The 19585-nt window shown below is 49.0% G+C and overlaps 3 protein-coding genes across 10 annotated transcripts in view; 2 read left to right on the top strand and 1 right to left on the bottom strand.

Moving 5' to 3' along the window:
• Positions 1-3674, top strand: part of ASAP2 (ArfGAP with SH3 domain, ankyrin repeat and PH domain 2) — a 171758-nt gene extending 168084 nt beyond the window's left edge. For 2 of the 4 annotated variants that reach the window (XM_049652559.1, XM_049652557.1), the window contains 4 exons: positions 792-841; positions 1280-1368; positions 1796-1918; positions 3563-3674. In XM_049652559.1, the coding sequence (XP_049508516.1) occupies positions 792-841; positions 1280-1368; positions 1796-1918; positions 3563-3637 (337 nt within the window). In that variant the 3' untranslated portion in view covers positions 3638-3674. Of the gene's footprint in view, positions 1-791; positions 842-1276; positions 1369-1795; positions 1919-3562 lie in introns of all 4 variants that reach the window. The other 2 variants (XM_049652558.1, XM_049652555.1) reach the window with 1 other exon arrangement.
• Positions 3675-5205: 1531 nt separating this feature from the next.
• ITGB1BP1 (integrin subunit beta 1 binding protein 1) lies at positions 5206-18486 on the bottom strand. 5 transcript variants are annotated; one of them, XM_049652570.1, is made up of 8 exons: positions 18398-18486; positions 14880-14989; positions 14090-14194; positions 11654-11732; positions 10244-10380; positions 7902-7994; positions 7231-7380; positions 5206-6750 (listed from the first exon to the last, which is right to left on the bottom strand). In XM_049652570.1, exons 3-8 carry the CDS (start codon positions 14159-14161, stop codon positions 6679-6681), a joined length of 603 nt encoding a protein of 200 aa, XP_049508527.1. In that variant the 5' UTR covers positions 14162-14194; positions 14880-14989; positions 18398-18486; the 3' UTR covers positions 5206-6678. The 5 variants fall into 5 exon arrangements, with proteins under 5 accessions (XP_049508527.1, XP_049508525.1, XP_049508526.1 ...); XM_049652568.1 differs by lacking the exon at positions 18398-18486 and adding an exon at positions 18080-18174; XM_049652569.1 differs by lacking the exon at positions 18398-18486 and adding an exon at positions 17065-17800.
• The window catches only part of CPSF3 (cleavage and polyadenylation specific factor 3), a 38715-nt gene continuing 37578 nt past the window's right edge, over positions 18449-19585 (top strand). The window contains exon 1 of the mRNA XM_049652564.1: positions 18449-18531. Within this exon, the coding sequence (XP_049508521.1) occupies positions 18482-18531 (50 nt within the window). The 5' untranslated portion in view covers positions 18449-18481. The remainder of the gene's footprint in view (positions 18532-19585) is intronic.

Here is a 19585-nt window from a genome sequence, read left to right as displayed (position 1 = left end):
GTGACCTGAGCCAAAATCGAGTTGGATGCTTAACTGACTGAGCCACTCAGGCACCCTGATACATGAAGATTCTATAAAATTCAGATTCCAGTGCCCATAAATAAAGCGTTCGGCACATAGCCACGCTCCTTTGTGCATCATCTGTGGCTGCTCTCGTGCTGTGGTGGCAGCACTGGGTAGTCCTGATGGACTTTGTAACCCACAGAGCCTCAACTGTCAGGCCCTTTAGCAAGAAGGTTTGCTGACTGGTGTCTTAGAGGCTCAGGCCTTTCCCGTAGGCATTTTGTAGTTGGGAGTGATGAAAGGCAAAGGGGGTCAGCATGACAGCATGATGATTTCTTTTTTTTTTTTTTTTTTTTTTTTTTTTTTTGAGAGAGAGAGTGAGTGCGAGTGGGAGAGAGGGGCAGAGGGAGACGGAGAGAAGCTCAAGCAGGCTCCACACTCAGCGCTGAGCCCTACACGGGGCTCGATCCCACGACCCTGGGATCATGATCTGAGCGAAAATCAAAGAGTCAAACACTCAACCGACTGAGCCACCCAGGCACCCCCAGCATGGTGATTTCTGTCTTGACATTGACGGAAATCAAATGACGAGACGGGTCAGATGAGTGGGGCCTTCACACGTTAGACCTTTTGAGTTCCTTGAAAATAGGTGTAAAATCAGTGCCATGTTTCTTCACCTTCCTTCTGAGACGACACAGAAGGTTCCTTTATGAAGCGGTGTGGGGTGGGGACAGCTGACGTGCTGTGGGGCCTCAGACGTCAATAAATCTACCTTCTCCTTCTTTTAGGGCTGACAAGTCGATCCCACTGATCAACAAAGGCCAGCCGAGAGGACCTGGTAATGATTTCGTTTATGGGGTTCACTGCTGCGTGGTCCGTGGGGGCAAAGCGGGAGGCATTTCCAGCCGTGCTCAACCCTGTGTCGGGCCCCAGCAGCCACCCTGCCTCTCACAGACAGGGCTGCTGTCTGCTGTGTCCTGTGTCTGGCCCCTTCTGATGGGGGCAGGGCAGGGAGCCCCAGCAGGGATCTAGAAATCTGCAGAGGAGCTGGCGGCCTTTGTCCGGCTCTGTGACACTCATGTGCGCTGCACGCTTTACAGAGACTGATGGAAGTCACATGGTTCTTGGGCCTTTAGGAGACTTTTCACTCTGTAGATGAGAAAATCTCAGGAAAGCTGCCTTTCAGACATGACGCTGTGGCATTTATATTGTTTGTAACTCGCTGGTCACCACTGAGGGCATATTGTGAAGTTGATTCATTTTGGCCCTCAAGCAGTGGATCTCTCTGGAACAGAAGCTCTGGGTCCTCTGTCCAACAGCGCGGTCCTCCAACCCCCAGCCCCCATGCCCAGGAAGTCACAGACCGTAAGTGGAAGGGCCCCTCCTTTCCTGCCTCTTTGCTCTGGCCAGCAGTGAGCGGGAGAGTCTCCGAGGAAACCAGTCTCGCCCTCTTCCCCCGGCGGGGCGGAGGGGAGGCTTCTTCCTGAATCTGGACGGGACACGACCCCCGATCCGCAGTCGCAGGGCTCGGCTCCTCTGGCACAGGCACCGGGCTGCCTCACCCCCAGTTCTCTGCACTCAGCTGGGGTTGCTTCCCTGTCCTGCGAGCCTGGTAGAAGGTTCCCCTGCCCCTGAGCCACACGGACCTTCCCGCCCTGACACCCGTGGGCTCCCGGGCCTGCTGGGTCGGGAGCCCTGGGACTAATTAGAAACAAAGCAGCCCCACCCTCCACCCCAGGAGCTGACGCCTCCCTGCCACACTAACCTCTGACCCTCCCGCTCCTCCATCCAGACCAAGTTAAAGCCCAAGCGGGTCAAAGCTCTCTATAACTGTGTGGCCGACAACCCAGACGAGCTGACGTTCTCCGAGGGGGATGTGATCATCGTGGATGGGGAGGAGGACCAAGAGTGGTGGGTGAGTCGGGGGTCTGGGCCCGGGATGTGGCTGGGAGGGCGGAGGTGAGTCCCGGCCCACCTGGCACGAGAGGTCTGCTCGCAGGCGAGGCCCTCTGCCGGTGCATCCTCAGCCCTCAGGCCCATCTGCCCCCCACCCGTCTCTCCCGTGTACACCCACTTCTGAGCGGGCCCACTTTCCCCCCGGGTGGGTTTTCCCACGTGAGGGTGGGCGGGCACTGGGGCTGCAGTTCCCAGAGTTCACTTGAGGGCCTGAAATGAGGCCGTGAGTTTAGAGCCGGTCCGATCCTCCCCCACACTGGGGGTCTGTGGGGGAGGCGTGTAAGAAGCCGGCGTGGGGGCAGAGCCCCTGGGTGTCCGTCTGGGTCCTGAAAGGAGTGGTGACATCCAGGTGGGAGCAGGAACAGCAGGAGTGTGGCGGTTCGCCTGGTGACCCTGAGAGACCAGACCCCGCGCTCCACAGACTCAGGGACGCTGGGCAGCTTGCCCGTGTCGCAAAGCCTCTGTTCCTGAGCTGCTGCTGTGTGGCCGGCCTGCGCCCGCAGCGTGGGGACCTGAACTGACTCCCTCCCGACTGCCCCCAGCGCTTTCACACTCGTGTCCAACCCGGCACGAGGGTGGGGCCCCAGCCGGACAGTAGGCTGAGCCCTCTGGAAAATACCTGTTCATTTCAGAACCTGTGGAAAATACAGAAAGGTATAAAGAAGGAAATGCTGCCCATACTCTCACCCAAGTCTCATCAGTTGTATTAGGGCGATTTTCTTTTAGACTTTTACTTATCTCCATAATTTGCCTTGTTGAGATCTTACTTGGTGTAGAACTTCTATAATTTACCCAGAGTGAAAATAAGTGAATCTGTCGCAGCCTTCGGTAAATGCTTGACTACATTTAAATAGAACCAACCACACGTTTGCCACTTTCTGGGACTTTGTAACTCACAAACTTCTGACACTCCGTTTCTTCCTTAAAAAAACAAAACAAAACATAAAGGCAATTGGGGGCAGTAGTCAGCCGTCCTGCCTGCCCCCCAAGAACGCCGGGGCCCTGGGGACTGTGCTTCTGGGCCGACACCTGGCCCGCCCGTAATAGTCTTGCTTACACAGCCGGCATACCCCGCAGTTGACCCTTGAACAACGTGGGTGTGAACTGCGTGGGTCCACTTACGTGGGGAGTTTTTATATGTAAATGCAGTATAGCAAGCACTTGAATGTATTCTTTACTCCTTATGATTTTCTTAACATTTTTTCTCTCTAGCTCTATTGTAAGAACACAGTATATGACACCTGTCATATTGAAAATACGTGTTAACTTACCATGTATGTTATCTGGAAGGCTTCTGGTCAACAGGTTTACTAATAGCAAAGATTTGGGGGAGTCGGAAGTCATAGGTGGATTTTCAGCTTGGAGGGGGATGGCTGTGGCGCTTCTAACTACCCCCCACCCCATGTTAAGGGTCAACTATATTTGAAACATGAGTGAAAGAAAAAAGGAAAAACAGTTTAGATGTCTGACCCAGGTAATTCTTTCTCAGAAGAAATTCTTCTGAACAAATCTTCCCTTTTTTTTCTCCAAATGCTATATAATGTCCTTCGAAGGTTCCAACATTGAGAATTTTTATAACCGCCGGAACTTTTGTTCATTTCAGATTGGCCACATTGACGGAGATCCCAGTCGCAAAGGAGCATTTCCTGTATCATTTGTGCACTTTATTGCTGACTGAATTGCTACTGAACAAAAAAACACTTCTTTTAACGCTCGTTATGTTCCTGTTTTGTTATTGGTACCAAAACTCTTGCCAGAATGACCCGTTTCATGAAATGTATTGTACGGTAGCCCACTTTCTCTAACACCGCTCTTCTGTTTTACAAACTCAAAGGCAACTTTATGTGTATAAATGAATTGTTTTTGTAATTTGTGGTTTTCATGAAATACTGCCATACTTTTATTAGGAAAAACTGAATTTCCTAAAAGGTGAACTGAGAAGTCATTTTAACTACATAATCGAGACCCTCAATCTACAGATTTAGCTGAACCTAAAAGTTTGAGGATTAGAAATTCTTCAGCTTTCCTTGGCCTGCTTCTAGGGTTGGTTACTACAGTTGGCTTAGGTTGGCAAACTTGCTTTAGAAGTAGCCCAGTCCTGGACTGTCTAGAAAAAATGCTATCAGTTCACCTTTAAAGACTTTTTTTTTTTTTTTAAAGAAACCTTTAAAGAGTTCCTTTGAAACCCACCCAAGGCTTAGCTAAAGCAACTTGGAAATTTACACCTTAGCGTTGTACTTTCCAGCCCTCATCTGTGAGGTTGCAACTATCAGTGTATTCTGCATGTGCGTGTAGCCTGTTGTGAACAATCCTGCTTAACCAAACTACCCATGGTTTATTACGGCATATGGTCATAGCGGTTAATTCAGTTCCACGTTAGAGAAAACTGCATTTCCTGAATTTGGTTGAAAACTAAGGATGATGGATTGCAAAACAGTTCTTTAAACTAGTCGATACGCTTTAGGTGTCTTGGAACTTGCCTTCTTGACCCTCCTCCGTCACCCAGCTCGAGTACCGTGGCGCAGACCCCACTGTGTTCACACACACTTGCTGTTTCCTGTTGAGTGTACCACTGCCTTCCCTCTCCGGCTCCCCAAGAATGTTTACTCAATTTAGTGGCTTGTATTTATATACTATACCAACAGGAATGGTAGTTATGCTGTCTTGAAATTGAATCTGTCCATTTGTAATCAAGAGCATATCCGAAATTTGTAGGTCCCGGGTAATACTCCTGAACAGACGTCCCACTGTCACTGCTAAAATCCATCACGTCATTCTTACTGGGGGTGGGGGGATTAGGTTGTGTATGACAAACCAAAATTCATGAGTTTAACGAACTTGATTATCATACCTCTATTTAGTAATTGTGAGTATAAGATTCGTGATAGGAATATTGGACATTGTGGCACTCTCTGAAAATATATAGGCCTATAATGCCCACTCGGATTTTGACCAGAAGTGAAGGGATAAGCTTAGGTCTAGGCTTGGAAAGCGAGGCGGCGATGTTTTCATCCTACGGTTACGATGGTACATTTGATCGGAGCAGCCTGTCTTTATTAGGCAAGACTCTTGTAAGTGCAGAGCTTTTTTTTTTTTTTTTTAATTATTAATTGCATTCTACTTTTTATTGTTTTTATAAAGGAAAACAGAACAAACTGGAATGTTTTATGATGTGGTGTGGCAACTGCTTTTTGCCTTTCAAAGTTCCGGGTAAAAATGTTAGATCTGTAATTAAATTTGGTTGGGTTTTCGGTGGTTTTTTTTTTTTTTTTTTGGTTTTTGGTTTTGTTTTGTTTTTAAAGCACTACATGTATTTTCACTAATTGCTCATTTCTGTCGTTTGAACCCTTCATTTGGTTACTTCCCTCATAGATTTAAGAAAGTAAACAGGTATATTTTGCACAGTGCACTTCTTATGTATATTTTAACACAGTCCTTTTGCATTCGTGTCTTATAATCAGCCTTTTGACTACTTGGTGCCAGCTTTATAAGGAATTAAAGTTGATTCTCACTGACATTCAGACACCAGTCCCAAACTAATCTATCAGGTTCACTGGTACAGAAATATCTAGGAAATATTTTTTCCACTCGGCAATTTGGTGGTGCTATTGTGCAGTCGTTAACATTACTCTTGCCAGAGGAGAAATTCTAGTACCTTCCCTGCTAACATCCTTTCCTAGTTCTTTGCTCTTTGCAAATCAAAAAACAACCTGAGAGAAAGGAAAACACTGTAGATATCTATTTATATTTGAAGTTGACGCTTCACGAACGTAGCTGCGGGACGCTGGCATGTCGTGTGCCGTTTTCCATCAGACGCGACTTCGAGGGATGAGGCCCCACACGTGCACAGACTCCCAGCTCCCGTGTGGTCTGCTGAGGGGTGGATGGTGTGGCCTGCAGCTCGGAACGCTACTCGAGACAATGATACTCCGTTCATTCGCTTGATTGCTCTGATCTGGTTGCAGCGCAACTGTATATATTGTATAACCTAAATCGATTCTTATTTTCGTTGTCCTTAATGCAGTGATTTATAATTAGAGCATGTTCAGTAAGTTGGCTCTTCCCGCGAACTAGTCATTTGACTGGAAAAAAATAAAACACCTGTAAATGGACATAGTGTTATTTTTAATGTTTTTAATCCTTTAAGCATTGCATATTAAAACGGTCCTTTAGAAAAACCCACCAGCCTCCTGTACATGAGATTCTTTCTGTGCTGTTTAACACGCGCGGTGATCTCTGGTCTGGGAACGCCGAGGTCGATGCTTTGGTTTCCGAGCACGTCCTCCTGACGGTGCACCTTCACGGCCTTACTTTTTGTGTCGTGAGCTGGCAGCGCTGCGTCGCTGTTCCAGACCAGGTGACCGGCGCTCCCAGCCGGCGGGGGGGCCCACGTGCCGCCCCGGGGACGGTACGTGACCTCCGTGGAAAGCGCTCCGTGCTCGCCACTCACTGAGGGCACTTCTGTGACGCTTAGGTGTTAAGCTCATTTGTGTTTAAAAGCGAGAGGGGAGGTTTCTTTTTTAGTCGCAGAAAGCGGACAACCTCGTTGAGAGTTAACTCACCGTAATAAGACACATTTTAATAGAAAAGCAAATGATCAGTATGTTACACACCGCATTTCTTCGCTTTCACCACTTCCTACTCCCATAACAGCTCAACCCTGCAGACTGAAAGCCGCCGAACTCCCACACGAAGTCAGCTTCCACTTGATTGCAGAATTCAGGATTTCTCAGATGTTAATACGGAGTCAAAAGCGGTGGATAAAACTTTGCAGATGGCTTGTGCTTGCTCCTATATTAAGTGAAAAAGATAGAGTAAGAGACTCTGTCCATCTCTTCCTGAATTTAATTTGACCAGCAGAGGTTCACATCGGACCCTCTTAACACCTCTCCTAAACCTGCACGTGTCACATGCCCCCTTCCTGCGTGCCTTTAGAGAAGCATGCGTGGTAACTCGAACCTGGCCTTTGGGAGGGACCTTGATGAGTCCGGAAGACAACAGGGACAGAACGGGGGGGGCTTCTGCTCAGGAGGGCACACCGCTTTGCCCACCGGCCTTGTGACCGCCCCGACCTCGAGATCCCCGCCGGGCAACTGCCCGCCCGCGGCAGGTCTGGCCAGCTGGCTGACCTGGGGCCAGTCACCCACACTACGCCAGGTGTCAGGCACGGTGGGTGGCATCTCTTCGGCCTCTGAGAAGACCGTAAGCACGCTGTGGTTTCACCGTCTCGTCTGATGAATGAGAGCCTAAGCAAGCCAACTTGAACCTCACCAGGCTGTGGCACTGATAAACCCAGAGGCTGTATTCCTCATTGCTGGCATCTGTGGTCTTCAGAGCCAGCAAGCTTCTTCCTGCCCCCAGACCATCATCGTAACACACCATCCGGATGATTAAATACAGAGCGTGCCGATGCAGGACATCCTACGGAAGTCAGGAGAACACAAGACGGTGACTGTGTTACAGGTGTTTTACATACTTAATTTTCCGTGCAGAATCGTGAGGCTTTACACAGACAGCATGGCTATGGATCTGGCAGAAAACAGTTCTATAGGCTTTTCACCCAAACGGACATTCCAGAACGTTCAGTTAATGGGTACTTTGCCTTCAGGGTTATCCCTTCCTACTTAAAATTCCAGAAAGACAGGAATAAGATCTGAGTTCATGAGCCCCTTCTCTATGCCAGGCTTCCAAGCTGACATCTGCCCTGAGCTGGCATGAGATCCTAAGTTAAAAACGCATTAGGGGCCAGCAGTGCGGGGTGCTGGTGGGGCCCTGCCATACAGGAGGAGCCAAAGGGGGTCTCCGTTACCTCTCAGAAATCAGTCATTTTTTTAAGACCAGCTGCCAGGAACATTTACCAACCAACAATTCCGCAAACAGACAAAACTACCAGTGGCCCCTTCCCAGCCTGCCTCCCAGATTCTCTAAGAAATATTACTTACATACTGATCTGATGTTGACACTTTTATACCATACTTGGAAACTCCCATAATAAATTCTTCCTCCAGAGGAACGAAAGGCAACTTTCCATCTTGCTTTAAAGTAAAAATAAATTACATGGTCTACATTAACAATTATGTCACATTCCTTAAATCTCATTAGCCAAGCTTAGTCTCTGGCCATCACAAACCCAAACCCTTTTAAGAATGCGGGGTACACAAGGGGCGCCTGGGTGGCTCAGTCGGTTGAGCGTCCGACTTCGGCTCAGGTCATGATCTCACAGTTAGTGAGTTCCCGCCCCGTGTCGGGTTCTGTGCTGACAGCTCGGCGCCTGGAGCCTGCTTTGGATTCTGTGTCTCCCTCTCTCTCTGCCCCTTCCCCACTCGGGTTCTGTCTCTGTCTCTCAAAACAAAATAAACATTAAAAAAAAAAAAAAAAAAAAAGAATGCAGGGTACACAGTAGCCTGAGAAGAATCGTTCTCCAAAGAGGCAGAAGAAAAATTTTCACCAGGATTTTGTTCTGTTTTCACAGTTCACAGAGCTGAGCAAAATTCACATCCATTTGTCTTGACGTTAGTAATTTCAGTTATAAACTGAAAACATTTCTCACAGGTCCCAGGGACGCTTAAACGTTTACATCAGAAAAATAAAGCTATTGGGGCACCTGGGTGGCTCGGCAGATTAAGTGTCTGACTTCAGCTCAGGTCATGATCTCATGGTTTGTGAGTTCAAGCCCTCATCAGGCTCTCTGCTGTCAGCACGGAGCCTGTTTCGGATCCTCTGTCCCCCTCTCTCTGCCGCTCCCCTGCCTGTATGCACACGCTCTCTCTCTCTAGCAGATTTCCAGTTTCCCTAGCAGATTATCCAGTTCTATCCTAAGTCAGAATACTGCCTAACTTGTCTTCTGCACAACTAACAAGATAGCGTTGGCATTCAGTAGATGTTCCGTGCCGTAAACGTTTGTGTGGAAACATTTGCCTATGCTAAGGAAATTCTGATAAAGAAGCTATGTCTGCATGCCTCCATTCTTGGCTCCTCGCATGGTTCTAGTAACCTCCTGCCAGGGACCTCTCACCGTGGGCTTCCAGCATTTCAAGAACCAAAAGATGGGATAATAGCAATGCTGTTGTCACTGATGGAATTTTGACAAGCCCGGGGTGATCTGAGAAACTCAACGGTCCTTATCAGAATGAAAATAATCCGAGTCCGCTTCTGGGGGGAACATTAGCCATCCTTCAGTACGATACTTGGACTGGTTGTTGCTTGCACACTTTTGCAATGACCGTATCCCAAACTGAACGCTGGGGCACTAACTGTATCAGTCCAGACTACCAAGAGGTCTCTGTTAGATGGCAAATTAGATTGGCTTATTCCCCTCAGACAGAAGAGACTTCCTGTGCTTTCCTGAGGACGTGACTTTGTATCTAATGATCCCATTCTCCATGATTTACCAGACCAAACATCCCTAGAGTAACCAGCACTCTCTGAACTGACAGAGGAATCTTCCACTGTGGTAATATCCCTTTGCTAAACACAAAGACCTGTGGCTCCATTTTGTGGAAATTCAGGAAGCAATTTAAGTCTTTTGGTTCGTCCACTTCCACACTGGCAAGGGCACAGGTCTTACGGTATTTTATGCACTCACTGTACATCTTTGATTTGTCTTAATTTTTATTCTTGATTTTCCTTCACAATTATTTTGTCTAAATCTTCTTGACTAGGGTATGTTTTGTTTTGTTTTTTAATTTGAGAGAGAGTGTGCAAGCAGGAGAGAGGGGCAGAGGGAGAGAGACAACCTTAAGCAGTCTCCACATTTAGCATGAAGCCCAACATGGGGCTCGATCCTGCAACTCTGGGATCATGACCCGAACCGAAATCAAGAGTTGGATATTCAACCAACTGAGCTACCCAGGCACCCCACTGACTGGGATGTTTTTGAAACCCACTTCACCTCAATTCTTGTTGCAAACAGGGTATTAATCGATAGGTCAACACCACTAGGAGTTAGATTATCCAAAGAGCTGTAACTAGTTCAACGGAAATACAGTAAGGTTTGCCAGACTGTTTGAAAAGACAAACTTATGGTGTGTAACCAGTCACAGCACTCAGCTCCTCATTTAAATGAGGAGCTCAGTCAGCCCCGAGAACGTAAAAAGTGCTGTTTTTTGAAGGAAAGAACTGTCCCTGTTCCCTTGAGACTCCGTCCTACATACCTTGTACCACCTATGACCACAGTGCTCAGTAAACATTGTAACAGTGATAAAAGCATGGAACATTTTTTCCAAAGCCATGAATTTATTCTCTAGAATGTTCTAATATTATTATTATTATTTTTTTTTTTTACCTGGGCAACATCTATATAATTTATCAGGTCTAGGGGCCCTTCAAGACTTTTCCCTTCAGAGAATTTCAGTTTCTCAATGGCACCAACATATTTTATTCGAAATTCTGCACAGGTATCTGAAGTGTTATTGCTTTGTCCTAAAGGTGAAAGAAAAATTGTTAATGGTAAGACTTCAAAAGAAATGTCTGCGTTACAGGGTATCCTCAACCCCTTTGCAAATAAAAAACAGACTGTCATCAGAACTTCACCATGAATGAAAATAAAAAACTTTTAATGCAAAATTATTTGAAGTAATAGGAAAGAACTTGGAATTTCACTAACCGTTTCCTCAGTGACTCATAATACACTAAACATAAAAATCTCAACAGGAATAAACCAAAACACAGGAGAAAAATTGTCAACTAGATAATGATTGGGTACCTTCATGATACGTTAAAATATTTAGAGTTTTTTTGGTTTCTTCTTCCTCTTTACCATGTTAACTATTAATTTGCTTTCCCCATTCAGCAAATCTGGTCTACCTCTACCGGTCAAAAAAAAAAAAAAAAAGAAAAAGAAAAACCGCAATTTTTTTTTTTCATGTAGATGGAATAATGCCAGACAGGAAGTCCCTTAACATTAACAGATGTTCTGTTACACGACAGATGGCATCAGGCTGCAGAACCGTGTGGGCTGGAAGATCTAGCCAGTCCCCAAATTCCCACAAAGCACTACGTAATCTTCCACGTTAAAGGAATACTATGTGGTTACTTTTAGGTTATGTTTATGTAGAAAAAGATGCCCACGTTTCTAATGTTTTTAAGACATCTGGAAGTAAAAATAATAGACCTTACGCTACCATAAGCTCTTTTACATCATCTGGTTCCTGCCTTCATCCCACCCCTCTGCCATCCCCACTTTCATAGACCGATTAGTCTCTGATCCCGAAGGGAAAAGGAGAAAGAGTGTGGACAAAATATATATATATTTTTATATTTCCAGTTAGACTCTAGCCGTTTATTGGCCTGGATGAGAAGGTACAGACTGACAGATGCTACCCTTCCAACAGCAAGATGCTTCTCCCACGGCCCTCAAACAAGGTCATTCCCATATCACTCACGCTTTGCCACCCCATGTCCTGAAAAGCTGTTTTGAAACCTCTAAATTGCTACCATGCTATTTTTCACACGTGTTTGCTCTAGAAGCCCTGACGAGCAGATGGCCCACGTGTGCTAGCACCGCCACGGCAGTGGCTCTCGCCAGCCGTTTTGACCCGTGTCCCACCAGATCCTGGGCCATTTCCAAACTCTTGTCCAAAATGGCAGAGGAGAAAAAAAGCAAACAAAAAAAGCCCAGCGCACAAGAATTCGTTGTGCTACTCTGTGAACACCGGTTAAAAGCCTTAATAAGCGGCCCAACTCCTCTCCGTACCTGAGCTTTTGGTGGAATCTGTATCGAGGCTGGCCACAGTGCTGGATCGTGAGAGCCCCCCAAGGCTGGAGTCTACAGACTGAGAAATAACAAAACAAAAATGGAAACAGAATTAGAAGCACTGTCTTCTCTCAAATCCTCTAACAAACACTCAAATTACTTCTTATAGTTGAATCAACACGTACAAAAGCAGGTCGACTATTCAGGCAGATCGAATGTGACAGATTGTTCTAAAGACAAATTCTAGGGGCGCCTGGGTGGCTCAGTCGGTTAAGCGTCCGACTTCAGCCCAGGTCACGATCTCGCGGTCCGTGAGTTCGAGCCCCGCGTCGGGCTCTGGGCTGATGGCTCGGAGCCTGGAGCCTGCTTCCGATTCTGTGTCTCCCTCTCTCTCTGACCCTCCCCCATTCATGCTCTGTCTCTCTCTGTCTCAAAAATAAATGTTAAAAAATAAATAAATAAATAAAGACAAATTCTATAGCAAACTTCAGGTAGTCCCAACTGCTCCTACCATAACAGCATCAGACAAACACGGTGTGGACATTCCCGGTATAAACTACAGCCGTTACACCCGCCTCCTTGTAAGATACCTGGTAGTCAGGTCGTTGTGTGAAAATCTACGCCTTGCTTTCACTTAGTTTCCACTGACCCCAAAAAGAAGCCGGTGCAGAAAGCAGGCAGGGAGCATGATCCCGTATTATAAATGAGCAAAGATACCCAGAGGGGTGAAGTGATTCACCCAAGGTTACATCTAGAAAATACCCCAGACTTCCAGTCGAGGCCTAATCCCCGTTCCCGCGCCTCTGCAATTACTCTGACGAGGACGTGGCTCACGCGGTCAGGCGCGGGCCGACCGGCAACCAGAGCGCAATTCTCAATGTGAATTGCAGAGAAAACTCAATGAAACTGTTAAGCAAAACACAAAGAATCATCCATGTTAGCGTGGTCTGTTCTATAGAATCGTACCCTGGATAGGCTTCATTTCGTTAGAAATGGCGTTCCGTGAAAATTCCTGATTCAAAAAATTAGCCACTGTTTTTCACCTCAAATCAAAGTGAGATTTTAAAAGTACAACGTACTCATATTTTTTCCGTGTTCGAGAAGTGAAATCGAGGAGAATACAAAACTGTTTCAGGCCTTATATATGTTTTTTCCCTTTTCCTGTCGTGGCGCCTCTTAGGGCAGAACGTACAATGAGAACAGAGCAGCTCTAGGCACAGAGACGTTCACCGTAATGTTCCGTGTGGGACTGAAAACTGGAAAGAGCGTACACACTCAGGGTGGGGGGAAGGCAGCCGGAACTGAGATGTTGTTACAACTGCCACAGGGCGGGCGGTCACCATCATCTTGGGGCTCAGGCCCTCACTCCACGGCAGGTGGCCCCTTCCGCACCTCTCCGGGCCCTACCGGCCACCTCAAAGAACCCGTGGCCTGGAACCAACATCTCAGGCCATTAGCAGGTTCCCTCTGGAGTCCGCAAAATCCGAGCTCCGGTCTTGCTCTGCCCGAGCAGGTCAAGGCCCCTTTATCCGCTCTCCCATCGAGAGAATGACACTGGGCCGGACCAGATGCCCAGGCTGGGGGCGCCACACAAGGGCTGCAGAGGTAACAGCGGGAAGCTTCTCGACCAGCCTCAGTTCAAAACCCTTCAGGGAAACGGTCGATTTTTCCCACTCTCGGGCAGGATTCCGAAAGACGTCAAATTCCCGTGCCTCTGGCTAGAAGCCCACCGGCTCAGTGAGACTCCCGAGTGGCCGTCACGGGGTCTTCCGCCACCGAGGTGTGGCCGCACGGGCTAGCGCAGGGCTCACCTCCCCGGGGGCGGGCACCCGCCCACGTTGTGCCGCGGGTTCCTCTCCCACCCCACGGCGTGCCAGCACTGAGCACACTCGTCTCTTTCGAACCGAGAGCTCGGGAGGGGGCGGAAAGGGTAGCGGTGAAACCGAGAAACACAGGCCGGTCCCGGGACGGGGACTCAGGCCTCTGAGGCCCCTTTACAAACCACATTCTCACTCTCTCCAGAGCCCTAAACGTGGCATTTGCCTCACCATCCACCTAGCTCAGCGGTAAGTGAATAGAACTACAGTTACGTACACACAACCACCGATCCCAGAATTCGAGAGCTCCGGCCCCCCGACTGCCTGCAATTTCTATCATGTAAAATGCTGCAAAACCAGTGTTTCACTGAGACCGTTCACCCGTCCTCTGTCCCAGCTGGGTTCGGGCATGGAAGAATCTCGGCAGATCTCCACAACAGAACGGAGTTAAATCGAGCGCGGGATGATGCGTCTCTGGCACCAACAACGGATGTGAAGACGCGCCTAGTCCGAAAAACACCGGCAGCTGTGCCGCGGTTGGTACCTTCGTGCGGTGCCCGTGAGGACAGACAAGATTCTCCCCGCTTTAGGATTCTGTTCCTACGTCCGCTCCCCCTACCTTGCTCTTAGTACTGATTTCACTGCTCTGGGAACTGCTGCTACTGTGCCGTTTTTTGCCTTTCCGAAACATTTTTCACCATCGCCCGACGCAGAGGAGCTCCCCCTGGAAGGACAAACGGTAGTTAGTCACGGCAGGAGAAATAACCTCCCGTCACTTTATGCATCGCAGGAATAAAGATCACCAATTCCTTCTGGGTCCTCTCACCGGAAACGAATAGTCTCCTTCGACCACAGAAGTCGGAGGCTGCTGTTTCGTTCTTTTTTTCTTTTTAAATTTGAAAAATCTGATGCAATGAACCAGAAAGACAGAAACTTTCCTGGCCTATCCAGGGGCGTGAGAAGCATCTTCTCAGGGGTGACTGACACACACACACACACGTCATCTACTCCTCAAAACACTCAAGTGCCTCACTGCTCTTTAATCAGTTCAAGGCCTTAGTAAAACATGTGACGTATTAGCTGACCAACCAAGGCACTGAGATTCAGTTGCTGTCTCAGGGTCACATCCTGTGAATGGTCGGGCTTAGAACGGAAGCCCAGAAATGTGCACTTTTCTCCAGGTCTGGAGCGAATTTTCAGAAAACACTGACATAAAAACATTCCAAGGTGCCAGCTCTCCCCTCCGCACTCTCGTGAGGCCAGGGAAGGAGGCGGCCTTGAGTCTTCCAGAGTCAGTCTTGTATATATCTTTTTCTTAGGTAATAATTAACGCCTTGGAAGCAAAATTTAACCTAACAAATTTTTACTAAGGACTGGATCCTACCAAGGGAACAAGGGAATCTGCTTACGGTAGAACGAAGACTATTTTATTGTCTTCAAAGCTCCCACAGACGGCCGTGTGCACAGAGAGCTTCCTGTCATTCCGACATGATCGGTTCTTTTCAGAAAAACAAGGTACCTGATGAAAGAACAAGAATGAATAAATCGTGGGGTGGTCACTGAATGTCCCTGCTCCCATGAGAAGTTTCTCCCACTCTATCTGGAGACCCCATCATTCTCAGGCCACTCACCAGTGTCTGTCCTTAGGCCACTTGCCCAAGACTGAGTTCCAAGCCCAAGCTTTTTCACTAGCCCCATCATCCAACTTATTTCTACATTTTTGATTCATCTGTGGAGTAGCAAGAAAATCTGATTCGTTCATTCATTCCTGGGTACCCAGTGAGTGCCTTTTAGATGCTGGGGATACAGCAGTGAATAAGTCAAGTAAAGGCCCTGACCTCAGGGGGCCCATTCTCAGAAAGATGAGACAGACCAACAAGAAAACCAAATACACACACATTGTTAGGAAAGAACTGTTATGAGGGAAATGAAGGCAAGCTCAGGAGACACAGCTGATGGAAGGAAGGGTGAGCACATTAGAAAAAGATGCTCCGAGGAAGTGAGCAATAAGGAGACGTGAAGAAGGAAAGGAGGGTGGCCGCACAGGTGCGGAGGAAAAGCAGTCCAGCAGAGAGCAGCGCAAGTGCAAAGGTCCTGAGGGCACATGCCAGCTGCCAGGAACAGCGAGAGACCACCTTGGCTTTTACGGGAGCAGGAGGGAGAGGGACAGATGAACAGAAAGGTGCAAGGGGGCTTTGCAAACCACAACAAAAGTCTGGGGGTTATTTTAGGTTTAACAGCAAGACTCCAGAGGCTGTTAAATGGCAGTCAAGTGATAGAATCAGACTTCTGTTTTAGAAAGATGACTGGCTGTGGGTACAGAACTACCCGCAGAAGGTGTAAGTAAAAGGAGGGAGACTAGCAGGCTACTGAAGATCATTTGCTGCCACCGATCACCTTGCATTCATGGGATGCTTTTCAGTAAGAACAAGATGGCAAGAGAGCCTTATTCCGAAGTCTGCACAAACTGGGTTAACCTAGCAGCATAAAGCACCATGTTAGCAGTCTCTGATAAGTCAAATATTGCACAGCACATTTAAGGACATTATATCTTAAGTGTGTGTGTGTGTGTGTGTGTGTGTGTGTGTGTTTCAATATACAACAATTTTAAATATGACTTTAAAATAAAATTTTATGCCATCCCTAGTGAAATCCTGAAGCATCCCTTCAAGTCCCTGGAATACTGGAATGCTTTGGAAATCGGCACACTGGCACAATCACGCCTTTGCTGCTCCTTAAGACTTTCTTTCCACCACCGATTGAGAAGCTGAGGGAGGGAAAGGCACTTATTAAAGTCTTTGATATCTGCTGCTATTCTGATGCATGTTCTGAAGCAAATTATTCTTGTCTCTAAATTATTCACGCACCAAAATGAGGCGAAAGATACAGATTGTCACTTGGATGTTCCAAACTTACCAAATGCAAAAAATGGCTGAAGCAAACGCTTCACCATCCCTTCCGTATCTGCTCTGCTCCTCTCCTTTCCCTTTCAGTAAATTATTATTATTTCTGGTGGAAACCAGGAAGTCATCAACTCCGCAATGTCCTCCAAGCCCCACCTCCAATAAAATACTAAGATCTGCTGAATAAACCTCCTGAACCGTTGGCTCATCCACACCTCTAACAGGTGCATGCCATCACTAGCCCGCTGCTGGGTATAATCACTCTTTCATCACCTGATGAAAGCAGTGCATCCCCCACCCACAGCGAGACACAGATGCCCAGAGTTTGGCATGCAACTTAAGGAAGGAATTCACGTCCCAACGGGACTCCTTGCCACTTTAAAGCTACTACCAACCTCCAGCTAAAAAGATTTCTTTAAAACTCAAATCCGATGCCAGTAATGTGCTTAAAATCTTTCACTGGCTCTCCAAAGTTAGAGAGAGTGGAGTCAAAGCTCTTGGCCAGGACATGCAAGGTCCTCCGTGACGGGGGCTCCTATCGACCTCTCCAGTCTCGTCTTCCACGACCAGCTTCACAGGTTCATCTCGCAGGAATGCAAAGAGCAGGCACACAGCTCCCTGTTTCCATGCTTTGCTCCTGCCATTCTGTCTGCCCTTCCACCTTTTTATTCATTCAGCTAACTTTACTCACCTTTCAAGACTCTGTTCAGGCTTCTTCTTTACTAGAAAGCCTCCTTTGGACCTCCAGGTTGGGCTAAGGGACCGGCACTGCACAGCTTGAGCATACACCCTGGTCATAGCATCAGCCGGCTATTGCCCACTTGGAACTCTCTCAACTGTGAGCTCCTCAAAGATGGGGGCTAGGTATTTCATCTGTGTACCCGACGTCTGGCACAGACTGGCAAAGGACACGTTTAATGAACTGAAGAACCTTCTCCCAGATACCAATTTCCTGTCCTGAACACCTACCGTGTGCCGCCCAGGGCTGGGCGCTATACAAACCTGTAACCCTCGCTACTGGCCAGCAAGGCTGCAGTATCACAGCCCCTTTCAAATGAAGAAGCCAAAACTCTAAGCGTCTTGCCCCAGGTCGCTAGGCTCATAATGGGTGGGGCCAAGTTTGGAACCTAAGGCACACACGACCGCCGAAGCTCTTTCCAGACCCCACCCTGCTTCCCACGTAGTCCGCACTGTTGTGTTGCGCCTGCCACGTGCAGGTGCGCAGGATGAAAGCAAACAGGACAGACACCACGCCGGCCCTTCGCGGTGGGGGGAGGGGGCTGGAGCCGTGGAGAAACCAAGAGGAGCCGGCACAAAAAGACAGCGCTCCTCACGGCCCCACAAAGCGGAGTCCGACTCCGGAAGCAGCCCCGCGGAGGCTCCCACTCCTGTCTCCGTGTCCGACGGGACCGATCCACACACGACACCTGCCGTCACAAGCGCTGCAGTCCCACCCCAAACAGGAACCTGGCACCTGGGGCACCGCATCCTCCCGCAGGCCCGGGCCTGCTCCTCCACTCCCGCCGCCCGCTCCGCGCCACCTGGGGACTTGGGTCCCCGGCCCCGGGAAGGCGGGTCCCGGGGGAGACCGCAGCCCCCGCGGCCCCACCCATCCGCCCTACCGCGGGCCTCCCCGCCGGCACCGCCTTCGGGGCCCGCGTTCCCGGCCAGGCTCAGTCCGGGACCGGCCAGGGCCCGGTTCTCACCTCACAGCCTCTGGCCCGCCCCTGGGGCCGCCTGCGGTCAGGGTCAGACGCCCACAGCCCAGGCAGCGGACACTGGGGCAGCCACTCCAGTTCGAATTCCAGTGCCAGCTTTTCCGGCGCCCCAGGCCCCGCCCGCCGGGCCCCGCCCCCGAGACGTCGCGCAGGCGCAGAACTGACCCCGCCCCAGGTTTCCGGACTCCGCTGAGGGGAGGAACCTCGCGTCCCGGTTTCTCCGACCGGAAGTCGGGGGGGAGGAGCTTAGTGTCGCGGGCGCCGGAGGGCCGGAAGTTGTGCTCTGGATGGATGGGCTTCTCCTACGTGTGGTTCCCCGAGGTTCTGCTTCCAATTTAGAAAGACTCCGTGACCTGATCCTCAGCCCCGCTTCGCCTTCAGACTTCCGAGATGTCAGCGATTCCTGCTGAGGAAAGTGACCAGCTGCTGATCCGACCCCTGTAAGGGACCAGCGCGAGAGGGAATGAAGCCACGGGCTGTGAGAGGCGAGGAGGGGTAACCGGATGTTTGGCCGCCTCAGTCGCCCGCCCGCACGCTCGCAGGCCTCGGGAGCCTGCCCTTGGTCCGCAGTTGCGGGCCAGGCCTCTCGGGCTGAAGGGGTTTGGAGAACTGTGGATCGGAACGGGCCTGCTAGGTTGAATGGGACTTTGCTTTTTCTTCAGTCTCAGGGGAGAGTGTGTGGGAGTTGGGGGCGGGAAGAAATGTCTCTTTGGGCCCCTGGGCGCTTTCCTAGACGCTAAAGAGTGGAAGCGGCAATGCAGGTGACGGCAGGATGAGACGAGGACCTGGGTTAAGCTCTGGCAGGTGTGAAGAAGAGCCAGATCTGTTTCTTACGTTACCTCCAGGACTTGACATTTGCCAGGATGTGAAAGAGGAAATACATGAGCTCTGAGTTTTGACCTTCTGACTTCAGACCCCAGCAGAATAAGGGAGGGAGAAAGAGGAGAAAGAGCAGAGATGTGAAGGACAAAAACTCAAACCTTAATTGTCCACGAGAGAAGGCTAGTCTTTGAGTGGAGCTGGCCTTCTGCCAGAGAAACACTTCACAGATCTAGAATGCTGCTTAGAACTTAGACAAAGCGGAGAACTTTGTCCTAGAGATGAGCGGTTTGCGTTCACAAATGCATGTTTAGGTAGAAGTTAGCATCGCATTAACTCGTGCGTTTTTCAAAAGGTAGACAGTGTCTCTGCATCCATCCAGTAAGGATTAGTTGAGCACCTACCGGAGACATAACAGGTTCCCCACTGCTTAGTTCACACCTGTCCTCTCTCCCTGTGTTCAGCGAACACTGAGCAAGTGTCAAGCATCGCACTAGGCACTAAGACAGCGCTGAGTTAACTGAATTCACTCTTGGTACGAATAGCAATGCAAAGTGAAAAGTTCTGGAGAGATCGTTTGGAACAATAGGAGACCATTACTTCGGGGTCAGACGTGGAATTCAGTCCCTACTCTCATTTGCTAGGACAGCAACCTCACTGAACCCGTTTCTTCAC

This window comes from Panthera uncia (assembly GCF_023721935.1).
Source record: "Panthera uncia isolate 11264 chromosome A3 unlocalized genomic scaffold, Puncia_PCG_1.0 HiC_scaffold_12, whole genome shotgun sequence".
Lineage (NCBI taxonomy): Eukaryota > Metazoa > Chordata > Mammalia > Carnivora > Felidae > Panthera > Panthera uncia.
Note: the sequence above shows the minus strand (reverse complement) of the source record. Positions and strands in the feature narration are given on the sequence as shown.